Here is a 27,894-nt window from a genome sequence, read left to right as displayed (position 1 = left end):
ACTAATTAAGCATTACGCTATGGAGGCATATTGGGGGGAGTGGATGTATAGATCCACATTTTCTTGACCTCGGCACTAGATGGAGGTGAGTGATCATATTCATGCCCTGCTGCTTTACCCCCAGGGAAAGAGGCCCTCGGTACCCATTCAGTAGGTAGGTGGGTGGGCCTCAGAGCCAATCTGGATGACATTGAGAAGAGAAAATTCTTGATCCTACTGGGACTCGAACACCAACCTCTCTGTTGTCCTGCTCGTAGCCAATCGCTATCCCAGGTAGCCCAATTTGTCAAAGTTCAACATATGTATATGGAATTTAATGAAGTCATCAAAACTTAGACTTATAAAATAAATGTATTTTGATCTACAGGATAATATAAAAAGACTTAATGAACTTTAACAGAACATAGACAAAAACAAAAGTGACCAATCTCTTTATACCCAACACACTCTACCTCAGTGAATATAACTCTAGCCAACCTGGAACCCAGAATTCTGAAGGTGCATCATGATCACATAATATTGCAAATTATTAGGCCATCATTAGATGCTATGTTCAGCATACAAGATACCAAGATCATCATACTGGGGATCTTGTTGAACATATCGTGCTTCTCTTATATGAGGCTGTTTATTCAATATGTGACATACTGTCAAAGATGTTTTAGACAATGACCTGGCCTAATTTGACAATACCACATCAACATAATACAACCAGAATTAAGATTTTTGGATGAAGAAGGAAATGCTTGCATTTAAGTGAACACAATTTAACCAAACTCCTGGAATCTAACAGACCACAGCACAACCTAACTTGAACTAACTTCTTTTCTGTTCCTGGGTATGTGCCTTGACTCTCATCTCAATTGGAAACAATATTCGATTAGTTTAATAAAAAAATTATGCATTGCAATTTACATGCTTAGAAAATTGCAACCCATTGTGAATGGACAAGTTTTACGTATCGTCTATTTTTCCCATGTTCAGGCTCAACTCAATTACGGAATTATTTTCTGGGGCTCATCTTCATCAATGAAAAGCATATTTGTGGCCCAAAAAAGAGCAATAAGAGTTTTGTTAAGGCTGGGTCCTAGAGATTCATGTAGGGAAGGCTTTAAGAAATTGGGTATACTTACAGTCCCCTGCTTATATATATATACACTATGATATTGTTTGTAATTAAAAATTATAATATGTACCAAGCAAACGATAACATACATCAAATAAGTACCAGATGGCACAATAGGCTACATGTTTCTTCTGTGAGATTATCTTCCATTCAGAAGGGTGTGCATTTTACATCTATTAGAATATTTAACAACCTGCCACAAAACATATATATCTTGAAAGACAATATTAATATTTTTAAACAAAGACTAAAGGATTTTCTGGCTTCAAAAGCATTTTACTCGGTAGGTGAATATATGGCAAGTAGGTAATTTTATGCACTGTTACAGTCTGTTTTCTAAGACTATGTTCTAGCAAAGAATTGTAAGATGACTGATTTTTATACTGTTGTACCTATCAATGTTATAATTGTTGAATATTTTATTGTCTAGACCAGGTTGCACATTGCAATGTCAGTTTGGCTGTGACGAGTTCAATATCCAGTCCGGTTTCCGGACAAAGGATCTGTGAAACCATGTAGCTATGTTATGTTATGTTATGTTAACTCTTAGCAGACATAACCACGCTAGACATTCCTCTAAATACATCAGTGAACATGATACAGCTCACTTCAATCTGAGATACAAAATTAAAGACAGAATTCCAAAAGCATGTAACCGTTAACTAAATCCTAATAAGACTAGGTTAATCTACTCTAACCCACCCAGTAATGACAGTTCCTAAGTTCGAAAAACCGCCTACATTTGTGACACCGCGTCATCCATCTGTCACTTTACCACTGATTTACAATAAAAAAAAGATCAACACACAAGCTGGCTATTTCAAAGAATATATCATACAACATTTGAACTTAGTGATATAATTATCATCCTAATATGCCTGTTCAGATTTCGAAATTCTGTAAAGATCGTAAAGATATATTCGAATACACGTACGACCCGTACTACAAAAGCGGAAGTCAAGAAGCATCAAGAAGCGAGTCAGCGTTATAGCATGTGAAACCATTCATGTTGTAAAAATGTATTCATTAAAACACGAACTTCCGCGTTGCAAAGAATTACGACTGTGTATTAAATCAACGGCCCTGCAACGATTCTAACGAAGAGTTTAATTTTCACTTTTCTTCGCGAAGTGAACAGGCTGTATGTATTTTCAAGTAGCGGAGGACAACACAGATGGTGGAGATCGTGGAGATCTGTTATCAAGTATCATGTTAGCTTATTTTTTGCGGCTTGTTAGAGTGGTAGAGGCAACAAGTCTAGTTGTACGCATCTGACCGGTCTGACGGTATCTGACATCAGCTTCGAAATATATCTAAGCATGATGTGACTGGAAAGAGTTGAAAGAGTTGTATTCGGACGTAGTCTGACACGGTCTGACAGGTAAGGTCAGATGACAGGGAATCAAATCTTGGTAATGGGGCTCGTAGTCGGGTCCTGGTTCGATTAATAGTAACGGTAAAGTTGTCCTTGTGCTCAACTAATTAAGCACTACGCCACGAAGACGTAAGGGTGGTGGATGTATAGATTCACATTTTCTTGACCTCTGCACTAGCCGGAGGTGAGTGGTAAGCTTCACGCCCCGGCCGCTTTATTCCCGGGGAAAGAGCCCTCGGTACCCATAGAATAGGAGGTTGGGTGAACCCAGAGCCGTTCAGGACGATTTGGAGAAGAGAAAATTCTTGACCCTACCGGGACCCGAACTCCAACCCCTCTGTCATCCAGCCTGTAGCCAGTCTTTAATACTAAGTACGCTATCCCGGCTTCTCGATTAATAGTAACTGCTATTAATAATAGTATAAAGTAAGTAAAAGTAAAGATATCCCTGTAACAGGCCGTGGAGGCCCATAGGGTTGTGAGATGTTGAGGTTCCCACATTTTCTAGACAATCTGGTCATAGATGGTGGTATTGTTATCAGCCTTATGCACCGGCCGCCCTTTACCCGCAGGAATATTCCTGGTACTCATTTCTGTTAAGATGCCGAGTTGACCCCAGGGCCATAGTGCAGTTTGAAGGATTAGGTAAATTTAAAAAACCACTTCACCAGGATTCGATACCGCGACATTATATAAAAGTCATTTTAGCGGAGTCAGTATAGCGACTGGCTACAGGCTGGGTGATGGAGGGGTCAGAATTCGAGTCTCAGTAGGGTCAAGAATTTTTCTTCTTTCCGTCTTCCAAACCGGCTTTGAAGCCTACCCAGCCTCCAATCCAGCGGGTACTGGGGCCTCTTTCTTTGGGCGTGAAGTGGGTGGGGCATGAAGGTGACCATTCCCCTCCAAGTAGTGCCAAAGACAAGAAAATGTGGATCTGTACATCCACTCCCACATACATCTTCATGGCTTGGTGCGTAATTATTTAAGCGCAGGGACAACTTTACTTTTGTGTTTCTGTATATATTAGGAAAGGCGGTCAGGCCGTAAATGCTAAGAAGTCACTAAGGAGAAGTAATGGTAAAAGTACAGTTGTGCCCGTGCTTAATTAACTAAGCACCATGGCATGAAGATGTGTGGAGGAGTGGAATTTTAGCTCCACCATTCTCAACCTTGTCGCTAGATAAGGAGAGGTACCTAGATACATTAGTGCAAGCACAACATTATAGCTAGTATTGAAGCAACACAAAGTAAAATGGGACTACCTGCAGATCATCATATAAAATTTCATCTGACACGCCATTTTTAAAGTAGTGTAATGTTTTAGTAAATGTATACAGTCATTTCATGACAAATTTAAGAAAAAATCATTTATCAAGCACCATCATAAGAGTATACTGGATGTCAGTGACTGAAAATTGAGCTGAAAGAAGATTTGAATGTTCAGTACCATCAAGGAGAAGTAGTATCAGCAGATAAGCAGAAATATTAAAGCATGAGAAATGATCATATATAAGCTAGAAACAGGGTTTATATGAACAGAATTAGTAGGCCTTGAAGAGCGTAGGGTTTGATAGTAGCAGCAAAGGATTACGTGATTAATACAAATTATGAAAGGTGAACATTAAAGGAAAGAGCAGCAAATAATATGAAGAAACAATAGCTTTTGCTAAACCCCCAAATGATGTCATTTGCAGAAACTGTACAAACATAAACCATATCTGTTGCAGAAATTGATGAAACCACTCTATTATGAAATCAGCCCAAATTACAGGTAGAAAAATGAAAGCAGCATGGCTGAATAAACAAATGGCACATCACACAGCAACTGATATTGCAGTATTGGCATATAAGATTTGGATAGCAAAGAAAACAGGGAATGACTTCAAATATTGACATCATCTAACAGAGAGGAATGAATTTGGAATATGAAATCTAAAATAGTTCCAGTAATAACAAATGCAACTGACACTTTCTGAAGTACTTCCAGAAGATACCAGGCTTGCATGCAATTATGAATCACCAGAAGAGATTTATAATTGGTTCAACTCTCATCGTTTTATTCACTGTACTGTTAATTCTGTTCAATCTGTTTGTCTTGCTTAGATTATGAACTATAATAATATATAAAAAATCTGTTATATTTTTTGTACCCACATCTTCCATTCCTTCTGTTTTGTCTTCCTTTTAAGATTGTTCTGTACCTCAGCATGAATATTAGAAACTGTGTGATATCACATACTCATTCTTGGAAGTTGAATTTTTAATTAAAGTAAAAAATATTCTATGTTTGATCCTTGCACCAACCGATTTTCCTGTGTAAGTTAAAAGGTTAAAGTACCCTGTTATTATTACCTAATAATTGGATTATTATTGAACATAAAGATTATTTATCCATAATGTAGCCTAAAAGGATTGTAAAGGAAGTAATAGGAAAACTTGTATCACAGGTATGATATTGGTGATTCTGCCAGGGCATTGCATTTCTTCTGTTTGCTCATTGTGTGACTCATTGGATTTTTTGCTCGCTCATCTGCAGTGATATTGGAGCTGCAACATCCATGTAGTGAAGGTTACTGACCCACTTGCAGTATCTACCATACACATCCCACAGAATTAAACGTATCAACATAAAGTGTGGGTCCCCCATCTTTGCACTCCTGATGCACTGAATACCTTTAAATTTTTAGGGAGAAACTTTGCACACTAGATGTAAATTTCCTATGCTCCAGAGGTCCTTCATTGTTTATGTATACATGCATTCATTCTAATATAACCAAGCCTCATCTGAAGGATATCAACTGAGGATTGAGTTCACCATCCTGAACAATCAAAGATATCAATTACAGATTTTTTGTATATTGTTAGAGTTAGCTGATATTGAGTCCTTTGGTACTCATGCATTAATGGCTTATTATACCAGCTTCAGATGATATATTAGAGGAGTGGCACATTTGGTGGAATGAGAATTGGCAGAGGAAACCTGCCCAAGTGGCATTTCACCTACCACAAATCTTGCGGGCACCACAGTGATAAGTTGGAGACTTCCAGCCTGATCTGTGGCATGCTTACAGAAAGTATTAGATTGTGTGACTGAGAAATATGAACAGCAGTGCTTTTGCAAGTCTAAGCTGTTTTGTTGCATTTCTCTTGTTCTTGTTTGGTATGCCCATTTCATGTGCAGGATTGTTGATAGGCTTATGTGGCAAATGTTCAAACCAAACCAAAATATCATGCAACTCCTTGTTCTGATACTCAGTGTACATGTTTTGGTTTCCTATGATTTTACATGACCACTGCATACTTTATTGACATAATTCTAAATAATGTTTGTAGACTAAGGTTGTTTGAGAACAGGGTGTTGAGGAGAATATTTGGACCGAAGAGAGATGAAATCACAGGAAGTTGGAGAAAACGGCATAATGAGGAGCTTCATAACTTGTACTCTTCTGCAAGTATAATTAGAATGATCAAGTCAAGGAGGATGAGGTGGGCAGGTCGTGTAGCACGAATGGGTGAGACGAGGAATGCATATAGGATATTGGTGGGAAAGCCAGAAGGAAAGAGACCACAGGGAAGACCAAGGCGTAGGTGGGTGGACAATATTAGAATGGATATTAGAGAGAGAGGATGGGATGGTATGGATTGGATAGATCTGGCTCAGGATAGGGACCAGTGGAGGGCTCTTGTGAACATGGTGATGAACCTTCGGGTTCCATAAAATGCTGGGAAATTCTTGACTAGCTGCAGAATTGGCAGCTCCTCCAGAAGGGCTGTGCTCCATGAGTAAGTAAGTAAGACAAACCTCAAGAAACTTTATTCTGCATTTACTCCGACATTTGTTAATGACCTTATATTTCATTTAATAATCATATAAAGCAGATGCTTCAGTGTATGCTTACTGATATACAATGCAAAGGATACCTAGTAAGAACTGCAACAAAATTATTGAATCTACAGCTTTACAAAACCACAGTTACAATCACTTTACAGCCATGTGTTCCAGTAATGTCAGTAACTGATACCTTCAGTCATTTCATGATGCCAAGCTTGATCCGAGATGACTTTTTTCCTGAATTTAGGCCTTGTTTCAGTTAAATGGACACTTGAATATACAGTGTGACAGACAGTAGTGTTCATGGCAAGGAGAATTATGGAACTTTTGTTTTATGCAGTTAAAATTAACTCTGAATGGTATGTAAGACAGATACTTCAAGCACACCAGAAGTATTTGCTCTGTGATGTTAGTGTTGCAGTTGAATAGGTCAGACAGAAATTCATACAGTATGCATGTATGGTAGAAAGGATACAGCATCACAGCCACCAAATATCCCATGTGTAATGCTGCTGCTAACAATGTAATTATGTTTTGATTCATTGATTTCAAGTTGTAATATTTTAAAATTTCTGATCAGAAACAGTAGACCGCCTCTGTGGTCTAGTGGCCAGAGTTCCTTGCTACAGATCCAGAGGTCCCAGGTTCGACTCCCAGCACTACCAGATTTTCTGAGAAGTAGTGGGTTAGGAGCAGGGTCCACTTAGCCTTGTGGGGATAATTGAGGAGCTATTTCAAGGAAATAGCGGTTTCGGTCTAGAAAACCGAGATTAACAGCCATGGGGATCTGTTGCACTGTCCATGTGACACCCTCTATGTGCTAAAGTTGACACTAACTTCGCCGACAAGTGGTGGTCGCTAGGTCGGTGTAGTTTGCTTGCAGACTACAGGCCATGGAGTATCAGGAGCATTTCATAAGTTAAAAATATATGCCTCTACTACGATACAGCTCCCTTTGCTGTTATTATTTATTAACATGATAATACAGTGATTGAAGGCTAATGCACAATTGTACTTCTTTTATTGCATTCTTAATTATTACATATTACTGTTGGATTTCATGCAGCTACCCTAACTGCTTACAGGGTTGGAACTAGTTTCGCTTATAAACAGTAAGTTTGTAACTGAAGCTAGTTTCAATCCAGAAAAAAGCAAAATTTTAAGAATGAGAATGGTTTTGCATGAGTTGTAGTGTAACACATGTACCAACAAAAATATGTTGTAAATTTGAACACTGGTTACTTTTCCACCATTAGATACTTTAGAAATACCATCTTTGCCTATTTTATATTTCACTTATTAGTGTTTTTTTTATTCAGGGTTCTGGCAGAATTGTTTGAGACCCAAAGGTTCCATGGCAAAAAAATCTGGGATACACTACTCTAAAGTGATAAAAAGGTTATATTATAAACAGGATGTAACTCAGAACTGAAGTAGTGTTCAACGATTTGTTGTGTAAAACATGACTGAGATAATATTGTAAGTATCACATGTTTACCTGTAACTTTAAATATTTTATTATAAATATGCATTTGTCATATGACATTCAAACCTGGCTGGAAATTCATGGCTGTTGTGCCCTGACCATTTAGCTGATGAGTATTTTTTTGCAATACAGTTTTTTAATGTCCTTTGAAATATTGACATTTCAGGTTTTTTTTTTTTTCATTTTGTAGTCAAAATGATTCTCTGTCAGTTGTGTATTGTGAGGACTGTATATCAACTACATATGTTGTAACGCCCTGCCCCCAAAAGAAAGTCCTATAAGACTGTAAATTTCTTATCTTTGATATTTAATGTAGGTTAAATTCATCAGAAGTTTCTTGCTGTGGTTCAGATTCTTTTAATTAGTGTTATTGCTGATCAGGTCAAGGAGGATGAGGTGGGCAGGGCATGTAGCACGAATGGGGGAGACGAGGAATAGGTATAGGATATTGGTGGGATAGCCAGAAGGAAAGAGAACTGGGAAGACCAAGGCATAGGTCATTGGACAATTTTAAAATGGATCTTAGAGAGATATGATGGGATGGTATTGATTGGATTGATCTGGCTCAGGATAGGGACCGGTGGAGGGTTCTTGTGAACACACTAATGAACCTTGTGGTTCCATAAAATGCTGGGAGATTCTTGAGTAACTGCAGAATTGGCAGCTCCTCCAGAAGGGCTCAGCTCCATGAGTAAGCAAGTAATTAAGTAATGCATTCAAACCTGTAGTCACTCACAAGCAGATTGACCACTTTTCACATAAATTGTCGTGCTTTTATACGTGCTCTCATGTGTGTGGACTTTTCTGTTGTTGACACTGTGGACTCCAGTCTTCCGTACTATTTTACTTCATCCTTTCAAACTTTATCTTTTAGAATGTGCCGCTATACTTGGATCTTTTCGGATACTCCTCCAGAACACGTGTACACTATTTGATGCCGCATATGAAAGCAAGGACATGTGTGTTAAATATAATTACAATATGCATATATTGTAAACAATTAATTGCAGGCTAATAAAGAAAATGGGTTTAGGTTTTGGCAAGGAAACACCGTCTGCAGTTGAATTAGTTGCCATTTTGAAGGATACTGAAGGTTATAAGAACGTTAAAGCAAAGAATATTGAACATTGGTTTGAAGTGCACTGTATTTCTCCTGCTTATGAGGTAACTGAAACAAGCAGAACAACAACGAATGAAGGCAAAGTTTGCATATTTTATTTTCAAATTTTATACCATTTTAAATTATCTGTGCCACCTTTTGACTTCTATACCATACATGATGTGGATCACACATTCAGTATATTCAAGTCCACTGAGTTTTAAGTAATATGGTTTGTCACCATTTTGCTAATCTGTCTGGGCCTCATTTTTTTTTCTCTTAAGTAGAACATGGACGAGAGTCTTCTAATCAAGGAGGAAACAAACACATCTGATTCTGAGACTAATCCAAATAATATTAAACAGGAAGTTCCATTTGAATTTGTTGGAATTAAATCTGAAGTTCAGGTAATTTTTAAAAATGTTTATATGCAGCTGCTTTGTAGTGTCTTCATGTACATGCATCCTGAGTTGTATGAATATTTTGATGTATGAAGAAATTGACACATAGAATCAATTAGTTCACATGTAGAACACCTGTCCTATGAAGCTATATGTCACAGGTTTGACTCCTGAACTACATTAACATCTGGAGAATTAATGCTGTTTTCTGTTTGGGAAAGGCTTGAAAAGCTTTGTAAATTAGATTTTGTGATATATTTACTCTGCCATCAAGCACATAGTTCTTTACATATTTCACAAGTTTTGATCTTAGGATGTTCTCATTAGGAAGATTTTAATATATAACCCACAACCAGTAAACAAGGAAATGTCACAAGACTTTACATTTTTGCTGAGAATCATGAATTATGTAACATGCTGTCAAAAATAATGAGCATGATAAGCTCACTGATGGATATGCCAGATTTTAAAATTAATATTTGGCAATGAACAAAGTCAGTTTGACATTCAATTGATGAGACATGTATTCAAAGTTTTGGTATTCCTGATGAACAAAAAACGTTAGTTCCACCACATCGTCAGAGCTGAAAATGGATGTATGCTGACATATGAACTGTTGCAAGCGAGATATATTGAAATTCATTCTGGTCTCATGCAGTCCCCAATATTCACATAGACATATTTTAGCTTCCTGTGACAAAAAAGATAAACAAATTTGATATAATATTTTTATTCTGATAAAGAAATAAGGCTGAATTGTTTAATAATAATCAAAGCGATGGCTGTAACCATTCACACGTTTAATTTGCACAGGATGATGCAGAATTCTCATCTGCTGATGGCTGTGAGCAGACCTCTCAGCAAGAGGTAAAAAATGAAATAAATGTGTTGATACCAGAAGTTTGTCTTGAGGAGGGAATTAAGACCAGAGCTGTTACAGCAAACAAGTGTCCAATGTGTCACTTCTGTGGCAAAGTCTTCAGATGTATTGCAGAAGTGAAGAGGCATTTACCGGTACATACAGGGGAGAAACCATTCAAGTGTGAAACATGTGGTAAAGGATTCAATGATACAGGAAACCTGAATACACATAAATTGAAACATACGGGAGTGAGGCCATATTTATGTTCTGTGTGTGGTAAGGGATTTAGTACATCAGGGAATTTAAATGCCCATACTATGACACACACAGGAGAGAAGCCTCATGTATGTTCAACATGTGGCAGGGGATTTAGTAATTCTGGTAATTTGGGTGCACATACTCTTACACACACTGGAGAGAAACCACATATCTGTGATGTGTGTGGGAAACTGTTTAGGAGACCGTCTCATTTGAAACAACATCTGGTTACTCACACTGGTGAGAAGGCATTTGTGTGTAAAATTTGTAATAAAGGTTTTAAACAATTTCCTGCAATGAAAATGCATTCACTTACTCATAGTGGAGAAAAACGTCATGTATGTAAAATATGTGGTAAAGGATTTGTCCAATCTAATAATTTAAAAACTCATGTTCTTACTCACAGTGGAGAAAAACCTTACTTTTGTAAAGTATGTGGTAAAAGGTTTATCCAGTCCAGTAATTTGAAAACACATTCATTGACTCATAATAAGGAGAAGCCATACTTATGCACATTTTGTGGTAAAGGTTTTAACTCATTCTCATACTTGAAGAAACATTCTCATACACATACTGAATAACTGACATACTGCTAGTTTGTACTGTATTCTGCAGTGACATAATATATTCTGATATTTAGACTTGATGACATAACATGAAGCTGTATTTTCTTATGTACTAAGAGATAAATAAAATGTAACTATACCTGAGAGCCATGGTGGTCCACAGTTCACTCTCAGATGCCATATGTGACATGTATTTCTCATCGCCTGCAGTTAAAAGATGTGTCGTCTTCATTGAGTGGAGGCTTGAATATTTTAGGCAGATTGTTAGCCCATTTAGGCAATAAAGTTTATAATCTTCTTCATGATAAAGTGGTCATTAATATTTAGCTGAGTAGCTTGAGACAGTGTAAGAACCCTTTTAAATTATTTCTCACATTAGAAAGGTACTCTTTGTATCTTCATCTAGAATTAACTTTTTATACCTTGGTAATACTTATTACAACAACATGTCTAAAATACATAATTTTCAGAATGTTGGAAATATTGCACAGCTGTCCGGTAGTAGGCAACAGAAAGCACAAATTCCCACTAGCCATGCATGTGCACAACAATCGCAGTACTGTAGAGAAAAGCATTGTTTCAATGATTTGCTGCACCACTATATAAGGAAGCATTCAAGCCAAACTAGATTTTGGAGTCTGGATCTCATTAGCCTACCATAAAAGTGTAGCAAGGAACTGAGAAAAACAAGCTTAGGAATAAGACTTCATGAGGAAGATGATGGAAGAGAACAAGAAGAACCAACCAAGGGCAGTCTAACAGCCAATTATGATCACTTGTAACTAAAAGGAGGTGGTGCCTAATAAAAGCATTTCCTCTCAGAACCCACAGCACAGTTTGACGTGACACTGATGTCAGATGCGTGATAGTGGATTGAAAGTGAACAGCCATGACATTTGAATATGTACAGCTTAGAACGTTAGCTAAGTGACATGACGGCCATGATAAGTACTGGCCCAAGAAGAAACTAAGGCTGTGATAAGTCCCATTCTGGCCCAGAGTCTCTGCCAGGAACTCAACATGGGAGATTCAAGGACTACCACTTGACATACAATTAATGAAGATGCTGGGGGAAGCAGCATGGCAGGAGTTCTGAAACCAAATGCCCAGAAGTTGAAGCATGATCAGGGGTGGGGGAAGGGAAGGGGAAGGAATTCAGTGACTTGTACGGTTAGGGTGAAGGCACCAAAATTTGATGGTCTCTGTCCAGTACAGTGCTCCATCGCCAGTTTGGGGGTGTGCCAGAGTACTAGATCACTGGAGACCCCAGGAGAGTGCCATGCACTTACTAGCCCTTTGGGAGGGATGCCACCTTAATTCTAAACAAAGTCCCTGCAGGAGCGATATGCAAACATGTTGTTTATTCTCACCCTGAAATATACATACATCACACACCCACTCAGCTGGTGGTATTTTGAATACAGAGGAACGTTTTTAAAGTAAATATGTTAAAAATTAATTACAATAATTAAAACAACATGGAAATAGTCACAGAGAAGCCAGATGAAATAGGAACTAACAATGAAAGGGATAACTTGAAGAGAAACAGTGTACCAACAATAACAAAAGGTAAGGAACGAAACGTATTACCACCTAGACATAGGACCATACACAGTGACAGTAACAGCCAATCATAGATCAGTAATAAATCCACTAATTATGGGAAAATTTCTCAAAATTTGTGATGTACCAGAGCTATTGGAAATAACCACACAACATAATATTTAAGAAGCTTTATAAGCAAATGAATTCTTAAATCATCTCAGTCTGGTAAATCAAAACCTTAGGAGTTTTGTCCTGCACAGCCACCTGTTCTGACTAGGAGTAATAACAAGTATTGACATAAAGTACACTGAAGAGGTAATACTGGAGTACACTTGGTTGTTGACTTATGGCCACAAAAAAATGAAAAATAAAAGATGATTAAAATATTAAAGTTTTTGAAAATAAATTATAAATATTGTAAAAAGATTAGAAAGGTTAAAGAATACTGTTAGTAAATATATGGCCGACATACAACCAGATCGACTTAGACCTGTCAGTCAGAACGGAAGTCTGTCATAAGTTGACAACCAAGTGTATATAAAAATCAGAACTGACAATTCATCCTATAAAGCGAATAAACAAGAAAGTACACATATGCACCCTCCAGAATATTACTTGTTAACACTCAAGAAGACAATGTAAAAGGTAAAGTTGTCCCTATGCTTAACTAATTAAGTACTACGCCATTAAGACGTATAGGAAAGTGGATGTATAGACCCGAATTTTTTTGACCTCGGCACTAGCTGGAGGTGAGGGGTCAACTTCACGCCCTGGCCACTTTAACCCCCGGTACCCATTGGATAGGAAGCTTGGTGGGCCCCAGCGCTGGTCTGGACGTCATAGAGAAGTGAAAATTCTTGCTGCCATCGGTACTCGAACCCCGACCCGTCAGTCGTCCAGCCCGTAGCCAGTCGCTATGTCGCCTGCGCTATCCCGTCTACTTCAAGGGAACAATCTACACCACAAAATTGATACTATTTATAACTAACTACTAGTACATAACTGCCAGGGAGAGTCAGTAAATTGGTCACAAATGTAGGTAAAACGGCACTAAATAATATAAACGGTGTACGTTATATAGAACATGGGACAAGGGCTGGTGGAATTACCCAATGCTGTGTAGTGTTCCGCGGCATGAGATTTGTGGTAGTAGGATAGTAGTTAATATTTTTATCGATCGAGCTCTTGGCAGTGGCTATGGCTATATCTGTAGTAGTTTCTCTAAAGTGAAGATGGCAGGTTAATGAATTTTGTTTTGTTTTCGTGGGACGGCACAGTACCTGAATAATGGTTTTTTATTAACGCACAATGTGAAATATGCATCGTTACATTTCATAAATTTGTTTGGTTTTGTATCCTGTGGTTGTACGAATTAATTTGGAGTTCGGGAGAAGGGTAAAGTGTGTCTGTGTTGTTTAGCTCTCTTCCGAAGTGACGGAATCAATCTTATTTCTCATGCTGTTGACAGAAAGTGAACAGTAAAGAGAAGAGTGAAAGAAACTGAAGGGAGTACCCAAGAAAGTACTAATATATCTTTATCGACCCAGGGTTTAATATCGACCAGGCCTCGAAGCCCGACCCGCATTTTGGGTTAGTGTACAAGCGTTGAACGTTCCACCCCCCACAACAATTCCTGCTGTCAGAAATCTCAGTGTAGTGGTTAACGTCTTTGATTCATGTTAGGAGGTCTATCGTTAGACTTGACCATCAAGGTAGATGTTTTTCTCAGCACCTTACAACAAGTGTTAGGATAGTATCAGGAAGTTCAACGTGGCACTTTCCAAATTCAAAAGTATAGTAGTAAACTGCTTTATTTGTAATTTTTGCAAAAACAGTTCCATTTAAAATCAATAAAAATGGAAAATTATATGTAAACGATTGAATATAGTAATGCAACAGGATACTTAATACAAGATAGCAAATAATGTCATTCTCGCTCTGGTAAATTGAAAGGTCTGAGGAAGGTTACCACTTCCCTGATGGTGCAAGCCTTACCTGAATGTAATGTTTTTATTTTCGTCATGAATCAAATATTGATTTGTTACTGTCATTCCCAGCTATTTGAATATTGCGACATTTTCAGAGGACCTATTGGCTATGTTCATGTTATGATTATGTCTTGCATTCTGGCAACGAGACATTAACTTGTAGAAGGTGTCCAAAATGAATACGACTGATAAAGAAAGTAAATAACTTCACTCCCACTGTGACCACCTTGTGGTGTAACAGAGATCCAATGAATATTCTTTGTCGCTGCAGGTGTTTCTTAACATCTTCAGAGTTATAGACGCTACTGCATCGATGACCCTATGGCACAAATTAGGCAGGTCATTGACATTGGTCTGATACATGACATCTTTGAGAGATCCCTATAGAAAGAAGTCAAGAGAGCCACTGAATGGGGCCACCTCAACTTATACACATAACTATGAATTTCTGATTGAGGAATTCAATGACAGGTGTGCAGAAATGTAGTGTTGCCCCATGTTTCTGGAAGATATTTCCATCAGGTACCTTTGGCCGAGCACATTTCTCAGGCATGTCAAGGTACACAGCACCTATCACAGTTTTTTCATGAAAGAAGAATGATCAGATGACTCCTGCACTGGGTAAACTGAACCTCACCATATGTTCAGTTTCAGCGTATCCCTTTTATTTCCCCTGACATCACGACGACTCAGAGATCCTCAGATGTGTCCAGCTCACTTTACCCAAGTATGAAAAGTAGTCTCGTCACTGCAGCAAACCCTCTTGAAGTAGTCACTGTCACTGTCCGAGAGAGAAAGCAAAATCGTAGTGCTGCAGCAAGTTATGTTCCTTGACTTTCTGAACCAAGTGGAATTTGTATTCTTAGAGTTTTAGCTGCTTACGCACTACATGAAGGATTGGTGAATATGAAGTTGGCAGTTTGTGACATGCTTGCTAAATGGACTTAATTGGTAAGCTCTTCAAGTGGTGTTTATTTACTTGGTTGTCTACCGCAGTCTGCTGCCTACATCCTGTTGCTTAAAATACCTGTGTTATAGCTTATGCTAGTATCAGTTAGTAGGTGTGTGTCTGTTTGGTGTATCATGGCCTTACTTCTGGCAAAACTTATGCCAAACAGTCACTGGGAACTTAAATTCTGTCAGCCGGTAATAGCATTGAACTTTCTCTTGTGATGCGAATGATGCCATTTTGCGCAGGCTAACTGATAATTATTGCTTATATACAGCAGAGTTACTGACACAAGAACTGTACTTGGTGAGATTATATACTGTCAAGTGTTAGTGACTAAGCACAGGGTTTGGTTGGTAATTGGATTTATTGGACTCTTACAGAACATAATTACAAGTAGCTATAGTGCTATTGCTAATTCACACAGTCTACAGTTCACTGCATCATGTACTCAGTCTTCTCAGTCTTTTGTCTTCACTCGTTGTCACCTTGTAACAGATCCTACAACAGTGTAGATTCTTCACCTTTCGTGTTCCATGGCTGAAGTCCTCACTATATCTCTATATCACTATATATCACATTATCTCTATGTTGCTACCCAGTGGCGGCTCCTGCACACCCACGCCTCCACCAGGGGTGGCTGTCTCCTAACTGCAGACTCTGTCGCTGACCACCTAGCCAGGTGCTAGGACCCCTGTGGACTGAGACTGTATCAGAATGCCTGCCTCCGAACTAGACTTCTACTGGTCTGCCAAAAGTCAAAGGGAAAGTTATGTTACAACTGATGATCAGTCAGGTAGTCTGTTGTCAAGCACCCATTTGGAGCCCACAACTACATTTTTACTACTGTCAGACAGTTGGGGGTTTGTTGATGTGGGGCACCCTCTCTGACAAGAGGATTGGTCTGTTCTGTACAGTTACTGCTGGTCCTCACCAGTGCAGCCATTCTTGGGTCCGAGTCCTGCAAGACTCATGACCATATTTTACTGTCTCGGATTACAGACTCCCCCAACCATGAGGGCTAGGTCCCCTTATTTATATCCCCAAAGAACAGGGTTGCCCAGGTAGTGGCTTCCCTTTTTGTCGCCTTCTGCAACTCGCAGGGCCATGGTGGAGGTAATGAACTTTCCACCACATGGAGAACAGGCAGAAGTCAAAGTATGGTATGGTGTGATGTGGCCATTGTGGCAGACCGCTTAGAAAACCCCACTTCCACCAAGTCTTCTGTTGTGGCAATCATGTGGTGACTACTGAGCCACTGACTAGCAATGGATGTATTTACAGAGCAGTTCCCAAGCAACAGCTGTCTGCTTGCTTCACAGTTTTGGCTGTCAGCAGAGATGTGACAATACTTCCCACTGCAGACTGCTGAATGTGTTTTCATTGAGAGTGATGTTATTCAATTTCATTAACATCAGTAGCATCTACTATAACTCTGGAGATGTTAAGAAATAACTGGACAGAAATAAAGTATCAGTTTGATATTTGCCACGCCACAAAGGGGGAACATGTCAAGATCGGCTGTCACGACAAAATATTTGGTAAGATTTTACAACCTTCACCATGAACCGCTTGCATTCATCTTTGTTTGGAGTGAAGCTATTCATTTTCTTTTTTCAGCTGTGTTCATTATGGATACCCTGTACTTATTTTCTTTGTGTTTACATCTATTTCGGTCTGGTTACTAGCACTTGTGTTTTTCCCAATGGTATTTATGTTATCCCACAATAGATATACATTTTCACCATAGACCAGAAACTGATGTGTTCCATTCAATTTCAGTTACACTTGGTTATCTTGGACCTTCATAATGGTGTATTGTGAAGAAAAGTTGAAAAGCAATGGCAATAATTTATCTCATTGTCTTAGATTATTTTGTATATGAAATAAGCAAACCGTAAAAGTATACCCAATACAGACTGTACGGTAGAGTTCCTTTAAACTCATTCTGATAGCCTAATTAGTTTCATGGGTATACCCAACTCAGTGGGGGGTACATGGTAGCATAGTTGGTTGAGGCATTATGCTACAAGCCAGAAGGTTGCGAGTTCAAGTCCCGATGAAGTCATTGGATTTTTTTCAATTTACCTCATCCTTCCAGCTGCACCATGGCCCTGGGGTCGACTCAGCCTCTAACAGAAATGAGTACCAGGAATTAAATAATTTTCCTGGGGAGTAAAGCGAGGCTGGCATGTAAGGCTGACAATCTTACCGCCATCTTTGAGCCGATTGACTAGATAATGTGGGACCCTCACTGTCTCACAACCCTAGGCCTTCACGGCCTGTTACTGTGATAGCTTTACTTGTTTTTTTACCCAACTCAGTGAGAACGTTTTACAATAGTTCCCACCTAAGTGAGTCATAGGCAGTCTTGAAGTCTCTGATTAGCTAATCTGCTGTCTTATTGTACTCTAATATATGATGAATGCAGATAATTCTGATAAGCAGTTTATCAGTTATGTTTACACCCACGATGTGATTCCCAGTAATCTGTGGATGTGGACATAGCCTTGAGAAAAGAATGTTAGATAAAATTCTGTGTGAAATTGATAATGGTGATGAGCCTTGATAGTTACTGCTGTCAATTTTATTACCCTTGTAAGATGACATTGTAATAGCTTCTTTCCCCTGCTGAGGATGTTTTTCCTTATTCCAAATAGAATAAAGTACAAAAAAAAAAGTAAGGAAAATTACAACACTTTTTAAAGACACACAGATAAAAGTAGCATTCTGCACACTAAACACAATAGAAAATATACTCAAACAAAAACCACAATTAGATAAATACAATAAAAGTGGCATATACCAAATGAAATGTGTAGATTGCCCATTGAAATACATTGGGCAAACAGGCCAAACACTTAACACCAGATATAAAGAACATATACATGATATTAGAAATAATAATAGCAATTCCGGGTACTCAAATCACATAACTAAATACAGGACATGCATACAGAACAATAACAGACGTAATGGAAGTTGTAACAACGGGAAAGAAGGGTAGACATTTGAATACATTAGAGAAATACCATATATATAAAATAAGTAAGAAGGGCCTACACATGAATGATACACAAATAGAAACACACAATCCCATATTTCAAATGATACACGAAATCTATACAGACTAACGGTACCTCCCTCTCCCCACTACCCATTCCCCTCCTACACTCACCAACATAAAACACAGCACACATATTAAAGATAAGCAGCAGCACGCACACAGGGAGCCTACACAGAGTAAGTACAAACAACAGTATAAACACATTAAGAAAACATAACCTACATAAGATAGTAATACGAATATATGTATATTACAGATAACACCTGAACAGTGCTGAAAACAAGAAGTAGCCGCTGCACCACTATAGACATAGGGCGGGTAACCCTGAGAATTTTAAATTTGAAAATTTGAAAAAGTGTTAAAGAAATTTTTAAAATTGGAATTGAAGATTTTAAAAGTTCCAGTTTATGAAAATCAAATTGACGTGTGTAGGTTTAACAAAGATTTTGTACATATCAGACAGATATCAGCGGGGAAGATTCTGATATATCGAAACCTGTTAGCAACAGCGAAATGAACAATTGGGAAGACTAGTGTTTTTAAATTTTAAACTGCGTGCAGTGTAGCAGCTATGTGAGGGTATACACCTGATGATGACCGTTTGCAGCCAAAACATGTAGTGTAGAAGAAAGCAAGACGAAAGAACTACAATAAATTGTTGTACTTAGGATGGAGTTTATGTCATATATTGTAGAGAGTGTAACAGGATGCTTAAATATAGTGGAATAAAGGAGTTTATGGATGTCAGATCATAATGTTTCACCCCATACTGTAATCATTTCTATCAGAATTTGATCAGTACCTGGCAATTTATACCTTTTGAACTTTTTAATAGCAGTTTCAACCCCAAGAGGACTAGGCTGAGGTACTAATGGTTTAGCTATATGTATTTCCATTTGCCTAACATCATTAACACTGTGTAGAGTCAGTAGTTTTGAGAAGTAATTCATCCATCTAGTCAGAATGTTGCTTCTAGGTGGTAAACCTTTTTAAGTTCATTTATACCCCTATACTAGTCTCCTAATGTTATTTTTCATACTTTGTAATGGAAATTCATTGATTTTGTCCTTCAGATATTCTGTTGTATTTTTTCCTGAAATGTGTATCTGCTTCATGTCATACATTGTTAAGATTATCTCAATTTATTTTGCTTAGATCACAGTCTGTAACCGTTTCAGTTTGGCTTGTTTCCTTTGATATAACAGTTTTGAACATTCTTCCTCAAGCCATGGCTTATGCGGCTTCAATTCAAAATAACATTATCTCTGCAGTTTTGATATTCTATCTATCAGTTTCCCACACTTTATTGGTATCCATGTCGTCTCCCACCAGATAGTGATCAGCGTAAGAGTCAATTCTGGAAGGTTGGAATCACATATACTTGAGGAACTCTTCAACATCTGAATCCTTATGTTCATGCTTTAATTTATGGGAAGTTTCCTGTTGCCTGTGGCATGATGTCCATTCATCTCATAGTTTCTCTTGATGCTTTATAACACACGCAGTTGTCAATTTTGGCATTTCGATTGTCTCTGCTAGTTGGTGATGACTGCTGGTAGGCAGTAAGGAAGTTTTGTTAGCTAGTGTTGATCTCTCATATGCATTTCTGTTGGGGTCCGAAATTTTAAGTGAAAAAAAATGCTGCAGTAAATTCACAAATGCAGTCACTGCAAAGACTGAGAGAGGTGTTCATTTATACCGGCTGAGTCAGCGACTCAATGTGGTAACCACAAGTGTGCCGTGTGGCAGCTAATGGCCCAGTTAGAAACACCATACTCCGTGGCCTGTAGGCCACAAGCAAACTATGTCGACCGAGCGAACACTGCTTATCCACGAAGTTAGTACCAACTTTTACAGATAGAGGATGTCGTGTGGTCAGCGCAACGGATTTGCATGGCCATTAATCTCGTGTTTTCTAGCCCAGAGCCACTGTTTCTTTGAAATAGCTCCCCAGTTATCCTCATGAGGCTGAGTGGACCCCGTTCCAGACCCACTACTTCTCAGAGAATCTGGTAGCCCCGGGATTCGAACCCAGGACCTCTGGATCTATAGCCAGGAACTCTGACCACTAGACCACAGAGGTGGTCTTATAAACAGCATGGTGTTCCAAATAAGCAAAGCAAATTGTGGTTGTATTCTCGGTTTGTGTTTATTCTCCAGGATTTGACCCAAATAGATGGGTGCCCAAATTAATCTGTGATCCTGTTAACCAGAACCCCCTGTATATTGTACAGGGAACAGTTTTCATTGAATATTATGCTGTATGAGTGATATGTACATTTGATAAAGGCCACGCGTATTCATAAGAGACAAACCTATCTTCTCATCAGAGAGGATGTTTCACAAGGACTCTGACCGTAATGGTTCAGTTACCCTCCCCCTCCCCCAAGAAAAAGAAATCTGGTTATTAGCCTCAACAGACTTGGTGCTAAGATTAACTGATTTGTGGTAAACCTCCAGTTGTAAAGTAACTTTGAATTCTGAACTGTCTGAGGGATGGAAATTGCAAGCCAGACGCCATCCAGCAAGGACTTGAGTACAGAACTAGAAGAAGCTCCATTTCTAGTATCCATAACCTATTGACTCTGAGCAGAGACATAACAGATTGAGACCTAGCATGTGCAATAGTGATTTGTTAAGTTTGTAGAATAGAGATAGTGTTGTAAATGTTTTTAGTTATGTGTTATCAGTGTTCAATAAATGCAGTTATCAGTGCGAACCCTGTATCTAATCACTGACATATGACAGTATTAATAATGAATATGTAGTGAAAAGTAAATGACCTATTAAATGGGTGAGTGAGTGAGTGAGTGAGTGGGTGAGCTGATGGATGGGTCTTCGATTTGTATTGGGATATGGTTGAAGACAGGATGAATCATGTGATTCCATGATAAATAATGGGACTGAGTTAGTTGTGGGAACCAGCACTTGTGCTTTGCATTTATAGCTACTGAAATTTAAGGTAAAATGTTCCTCAAGGTATTTGGTGGGTCTGTTGGCTGTGACTTCTCAAAGAAAGAGTCCATATGCAGTTGCTGACCACGCAACACCCTCTATCCACTAAAGCTTGCACTAACTTCACCGACAACCGGCAGTTGCTCAGTCGCGGACTAAAGCCACGGAGTTTTTTTTTAAAACATTGTAATGCAGCAGCCATTACTGCTGAAGAATACCCTTCTCTCATCATAAAGTTTGCCTTTATCTGAGTGGAAGCAACATTCTGTTTTTTCAAGACGAGAAGTATTAAGTTTGTCTTCTCTCTCCAGAAATCAGACTACTGCCGTGAAAATGGCTGAGAAACCATATAATAATACCCAGCCTAACCTGAGGCAAGAGAAATCAGCACGGAAAGAGAAACCAGTAAATGCTCAGAATATCAGAAGAGATGAGAGCTTGGCATCTGTACAGGGGAACATAGTAAATAATGAAAAGGGGAAACATAAGAAGAAGAAGAAGAATAGGAAGAAGAAAACGCCCGGAGTAAATGCTGCAGTTGGTGATGGTAGTTCTGGAGCAGTCATTCCACAGGAAGATGTTGAGGCCAGGTCACCAGATAACAATGCACCAACACCAGCAGCTGTAATTTTGGATCCACAGCATAAATATGTGCTTGAGCAGAACTACATAGTCCTTCTGGACAAAGTAAGTTATCTTCTAAAGTAATTTGTGGGTTGAGTTCTTCTGTGATCATGCTTAGATGATGATGTTCTGGTAAAGGTTAAATTTGGATCAACTGGAACTTTGTATTGCCCTGGTTTTTTAATTTTATATACATGTTTTCTCTATCATAAGAGTAGCAATTGAACATATTGCATCATACTGTGGCTAGGCACAATTTCATTTAAAACCAAGTTATTGTTTTGCCATTCTGTAAAAACCAACACAGCCGTTGAACCCTGATATTGATAGTGATGAAATATGACATATGTATTGGGTACATAACCAACCATATTTGTCTTTTTTTTTATATCTATGAAGTGGTTTCAAAGTGGCACATTATTTGTTTTCCAGAAATCTGCTAAAAATCCCAAAGCCCTGTTCCTGTGCAAGCTATGCAAGTATCTCTGTGACAGCGTGACCGTGGTAGAAAAGCACATCTTAGAGAAACGTCACCAGAGAGCAGTGGAGGTACTTACTCATTTCAATTTTCCTAGGTAGTTTTCCAAAAGGAACCGTGGGCCTTTTGGAGCACTCACTGTTAAGCATATTTATATTTCATTGTGTGAGTGTGTGTTTTCTTGTGACCTGTTTTGAGCTATTATTCAGCATTCGCCTTGGAATGCAAAAAGCTATCAGAACAACAGATTTTTGACCAAAATTCAAGTCTTATAACTCTCAAATTTGGCGTGTTACCATTGTGTCATCCCACTCAAAATATATGAGAGCTGTAAGATTTGAGGCTTTCACGGCGGTGACTATGAAGAAAGCAGTCTTCTGGGATTTGGCACCATGTATATGTGGCGTTAACCGACGTTTCGAAGGAACGTATCGCCTCCATCTTCAGGGTAGAAGAAAAATATAAGAATTCTGCAAGCGGAGAGACCGGTAAAAGCAGAACCGGTTCTCACGGTCTCTCCGCTTGCAGAATTCTTATATTTTTCTTCTACCCTGAAGATGGAGGCGATACGTTCCTCCGAAACGTCGGTTAACGCCACATATACACGGTGCCAAATCCCAGAAGACTGCTTTCTTTATATGAGAGCTGTTTAACTTTCCTCTTAAGGGATTATGGAACACCAGGAACTAGATTTAAATGTGGGATTTTAATCAGTAATGTTAATAATGAAAGATATTAACTTTCTGAATTGTTATATTTCAGCACTCTTTTGCTTCAAGGCATTATTCTTATTATTCAAGAACACCATCAATAATGCAACAGTGATATAAGACACCTAAAATATATTTTTTTTTTCACTAGAAGTGTAACTTTAATATTTTAAAATGTTATTAAATATCATAAAATGTCATTAAGTCACTGCAAGTATATCTTATACACTAAAAGTGATTATCAAAATACTTCAAAATATCTTTTTGTTTTACATAATGTTTTTCCAATCTTGCAAAATGTTTTGGCCGCACATGGGCCATCATCAGGCAGCTTTTAATTTGTGGGGAAGCCACTGCACTGTCCACTTGTCTTTCGTGGTCCCATGTACGTCGTCGTTTTGTTGTATATTGTCACGTGTTTGGTATGTCATGCGACAAATTCACGTGGGTTAAGGATTCAGCGAATCTTTATTGGACATTCACTCTTTCACACCATACAATTATCACCTTAGTTATATTCCGCGGTGGCTACCTTCCAACTGTCTTGTATGGCGACTAGACCTCAACTGTCGTGTATGAAGGCTAATTAGCTCTGTGTTGTTGTAGCTCTGTTGCTCTCGGCTTATGTAGGTGTTCTGCGCACCGGATACGAGACACCATTCACCAAGGTTCGATCTTACATGTTCGGCAATCCGTTACTTCGGGAACGATCTCTATAGATTACGGCAGTAAAGTGTTTCGTCTCATCTGTTGGTACTCAACAGCCTTCTGTTGTTAATCTCTGGGGAAACACGTTCATTGTTTCGGCATTGTCTGTGCAGTGGCCAACTGTTATTGCGTTGCCATGGAAGCATCTACTCCAAACACGTTACAATATCTTATCTAGAATAGTGTCATTTTATTTTTTTTTCGCCCATTGTAGTTCTTGTATGTCTTTTGTTCCTGTATATGTATTTTTCGTGCGGTCTTCCCGTGTGAATGTGGAAAGGGGAGGAATTTGTCTACAAAGTGTGTGACCAATCCCTGCTGCTTTCCAAGTGAGATATTTTGCTGTCAGATGTTTAGCTATCATTGGTTGTGTTGCATTTTGCCTGCCTGAACTATATTACCTTTATAATATAATACAGTATTCATTTGGTGTATCACTCACTCATTGGCCTCCATCTTTAATGGAACTTAAAAAATAGTTATATTCTCTCTTTAACTGAAAATAAAATTAAAATCACGTCAATTGTTACATGTTCCAGCCTTACTTGGCCATCTTCAGGCAATTATTCACATTTTGAAAGTGTTTCACAGCCATACATATTAAGTCAATATATTTCCGTGCAATTGCATCATTGTTGTTCACACTGAAATATGTCAGTTTGAGAATGAAACTCTCTCGCCTTTCCATGTTTTTGTGGCGTCCATGTTTGTGTCCCCTTTGTATGTACGTTCTCACTAGTTGGGCGTATGTCCCTTCATTTAGTGTGTTTAATTTCGTTAGCTACAAAAATTTTCATTCCCTTGATTTGACATCAATTTTAAGTGGTCCCATAAGAAGTGAAAAATCCAGTTCTTATAATACATGGAGTGAAGCATCTTGAATGTACAAGTTCGGTATTTAATGTTAAATAGGCACAGCAGTGAACAGTGTAACATGCTTGTGTATGGCTATAGAGTTCTCCCTCCCACCTTGAACATAATACTATGAATCTGTAGCTACCACTAATTCTGAAAATTGAATGTAATTGTCGTTTAAATAATTGCAGGAGGAAGCTGAGAGGGTTACTATATTAAATTTGCCTCCCGCAACTCCAGAACAGTTGAAATATCTTGACAACCTTCTGAGGGAAGAAGTTAAACTGCATGGACTAAGTGACACTGACATTCTTGCCCGACAGAATATTGCAGCTGTTCTTGGAAACACTATAGAGAAAATAATGCCCGGTAAGTATCATGTGGGGGAGTAAAAATAAAAACTTTTTACTGCATTGGAGCATCTACAGCACGTTCAGTTGAGATCAAAATATGCTGCTTATGACATTGCATTGATAGTTTACTGTATATTTATATAGAGAACATTGCAGATGTTTCCCGCCACAGCAGCCCGGGTTCAATCCTGGGTCTGGTCGATTGGGATTTGTGGTGGACAAAGTGGCACTGGGGCGGGTTTTCTCCAAGTACTTCGGTTTCCCCTGCCAATCTTCATTCCACCAAATTCTCCATCATAATCACCTGGGGCAGGTTACAGTAGGCCAATCAGTGGCCACTGTGCCGAGTGGACCCATTTGGACTCCCCCCCCACTGAGTGAATTCCCCTCCGTTGATGGCTGACTCTGTATACAATACAGCAAACTTTTTGGAGAATTCAAATGTAATGCAAACTCCTTATCAACAAACCACTAACTTTTTAATTCTCATAAAAAGGAGATTGGTCACACTAATCTTGATTTAAATGGTGCTTTGTATTTCAGGCTTCACAGTAAGGTTGTATGGCTCCTCGCTTTCAGGATTTGGTCTAAAGCAATCTGATGTGAATTTGGATTTATCTGTACCAGAGGAAAAGAGTCCTGCTCAAGGACTGGCAGCTGCAAGTGATTTGATTGCGAGCATAGAAGCTTACAGGTGCACATTGATTATAACAGTCTTTAAACATTTTTAGCTTAAGATACTGGTACCTTTTTGTTGCCTGTACCATAATGGGATCTTAGGAATGTATCTTGCTTTTGGAAGATTGGTTTTGAAGTACTCGTATCTCATAGTGCATAGGGGCAAACCCATTTTTAAAGTAACTCTGAGTAGGCTGGTTATTTTTCTGATTTTTCAGACACTTATTCAGGTTTCTTTTATAGCAACATATTAATAGACGTAGATTGTTAATATAAATGAGACCATTGCAGTTAACTACTACTACTACTACCACCACCATCACTACCACCACTGCTGCGGCTGTTGCCACTTCTTTTTTGGTGACACACTTGATTATGGTAAATTTGATCCAACTTTATGCCAACTATCCAAGAAGATAGACATCACACCCTGATCACATTGTTGGATGATGTGGACATGTTGTGGTAATGCCAAGAGTGTCTAACTTCTTAATGTCTGGTTTATTCTGTTTTATATCTGATGTGTTGGATATAATGATGACTATGACTTTGAGGGAGGAGGTTGCGCTGTCTGTAGCTAGACAATATAACATGAAATGGCAGAACGACAGCTGAGTGATAAATTTGGAAGAATTAGGAAAAAAAATCAGTTGTGATCTGATAGAAGTAGTGTAATGGTATTTGCCTGTACAGACTGAAGAAATCTACAAAAAAGAACTTCAGGATAGCTAGTATCCCAGCCAAGATTTGAATTCAGCACCTCTAAAATACAGGGATATTTCCAGTGAATAAATAATCGCTGTCCCATTGTTTATTAAATGCTCTGTTTTCAGCTTCAATGTTACATTTCTTTTCAGGGGACTTGAGCATCATCCTCTCATAATTTTTTGTTGTTGTTGAAAGGACCTTGTCTGTACAACAAACACTGAACACCACTAACAGTAATGCTGGACGTGCACTGACTAGCAGTCTGGCAAGTAATCAATATAAATAAAATAGAACAGTGTGTTTAATCTGAGTGGTATGGCTACATGATTGTGCTGAACATGTGAACAGGTCGTTAGGCAGTGTTTGCAGATAAAAAGTGCTTAAAAACCATTCACTAAAGGGTTGCTAGATTTTACTGATATTGTATGCAATCGTTAAGTTACACTAATTCCTTACTTTTATTATTGGGTGTTGTGTGAAGTAAACTGAAAAATTATGGGGGAAATTTATTAAGCAGTTATCATAAAGCTTTTCAAAACAAGATTTTGTACCTGTCATTTTATAGAGGGGGAAATCATTCATATATATTTTGGGAGATGGTAGAATGCTATTATGTACCACACAAAACTGACTGGCAGCATGGCCTGGAAGTTGGACAGCCTGTTATAATGTACCGAGTCCTCACATTCAGTTACTTGTCCCACAGTACCATCTTTCATTAGTTTTTGAACCAAGTATTTTTAACATATTTTTAAATTAATTGTTTATTTTATTTCCAGTAAAGTAGAACGTGACTTTACTGCAGAAATTCCAGCAGTCAGGTTCATTGACAATGGTACAAACCTGCCATGTGTATTGACTGTGCAACATAATCATTCTCACAAGATTGCTCTTCTCCTCTCGCAATATGCAACAGTTGATGAGCGTGTTCGAACCCTCGGAATAGCTTTCCGCTTTTGGGGCCAGGTAAGCAGTTGCTTATTACTTGTGCAACAAGTCATGGCACATGCTCAGAAACAATATTCCGTTCTTTTGAGTAGAGTCACGAACATGGACAAGTTCTCATGAACAGTGTGCAGGGAGGTGAAGCAGGTCAGTGTGCTGCTTTCATTTGTTCATAGTAAAATCATCAAGTAATGATTGCAGAACAGAGAAGTAAAATTTTCTTCTACTGTTTGCATGTTGAGAGGTACCCCAACTGCACTACTGCTTACCCTCACCTTCTTCATTGTAGAGCCGAATGCCGTCACTTGTTGCGCCAAGTATACCCA

General features: G+C 38.5%; 2 protein-coding genes across 8 annotated transcripts in view; both read left to right on the top strand.

Annotated features, from left to right (window-relative positions):
* Window positions 1-1,814: 1,814 nt before the first annotated feature.
* Window positions 1,815-11,151, top strand: LOC111872072 (zinc finger protein 239). Of its 5 annotated transcripts, XM_023865602.2 has the most exons (5): window positions 1,815-2,507; window positions 4,229-4,566; window positions 7,653-7,812; window positions 9,206-9,325; window positions 10,133-11,151. In XM_023865602.2, exons 4-5 carry the CDS (start codon window positions 9,209-9,211, stop codon window positions 11,018-11,020), a joined length of 1,005 nt encoding a protein of 334 aa, XP_023721370.1. In that variant the 5' UTR covers window positions 1,815-2,507; window positions 4,229-4,566; window positions 7,653-7,812; window positions 9,206-9,208; the 3' UTR covers window positions 11,021-11,151. The 5 variants fall into 5 exon arrangements, with proteins under 5 accessions (XP_023721370.1, XP_023721372.1, XP_023721375.1 ...); XM_023865604.2 differs by lacking the exon at window positions 4,229-4,566; XM_023865607.1 differs by lacking the exons at window positions 1,815-2,507; window positions 4,229-4,566 and adding an exon at window positions 6,069-6,089.
* A 2,632-nt stretch (window positions 11,152-13,783) lies between these two features.
* The window catches only part of LOC111872060 (terminal uridylyltransferase 7), a 53,665-nt gene continuing 39,554 nt past the window's right edge, over window positions 13,784-27,894 (top strand). The window contains exons 1-6 of one of the 3 annotated variants that reach the window (XM_023865573.2): window positions 13,784-13,945; window positions 21,821-22,196; window positions 22,566-22,682; window positions 25,076-25,253; window positions 25,781-25,931; window positions 27,403-27,589. In XM_023865573.2, the coding sequence (XP_023721341.1) occupies window positions 21,843-22,196; window positions 22,566-22,682; window positions 25,076-25,253; window positions 25,781-25,931; window positions 27,403-27,589 (987 nt within the window). In that variant the 5' untranslated portion in view covers window positions 13,784-13,945; window positions 21,821-21,842. Of the gene's footprint in view, window positions 14,141-14,173; window positions 14,263-21,820; window positions 22,197-22,565; window positions 22,683-25,075; window positions 25,254-25,780; window positions 25,932-27,402; window positions 27,590-27,894 lie in introns of those variants that run through there. The other 2 variants (XM_023865572.2, XM_023865574.2) reach the window with 2 other exon arrangements.

This window comes from Cryptotermes secundus, unplaced genomic scaffold, assembly GCF_002891405.2.
Source record: "Cryptotermes secundus unplaced genomic scaffold, Csec_1.0 scaffold162, whole genome shotgun sequence".
NCBI lineage: Eukaryota > Metazoa > Arthropoda > Insecta > Blattodea > Kalotermitidae > Cryptotermes > Cryptotermes secundus.
Note: the sequence above shows the minus strand (reverse complement) of the source record. Positions and strands in the feature narration are given on the sequence as shown.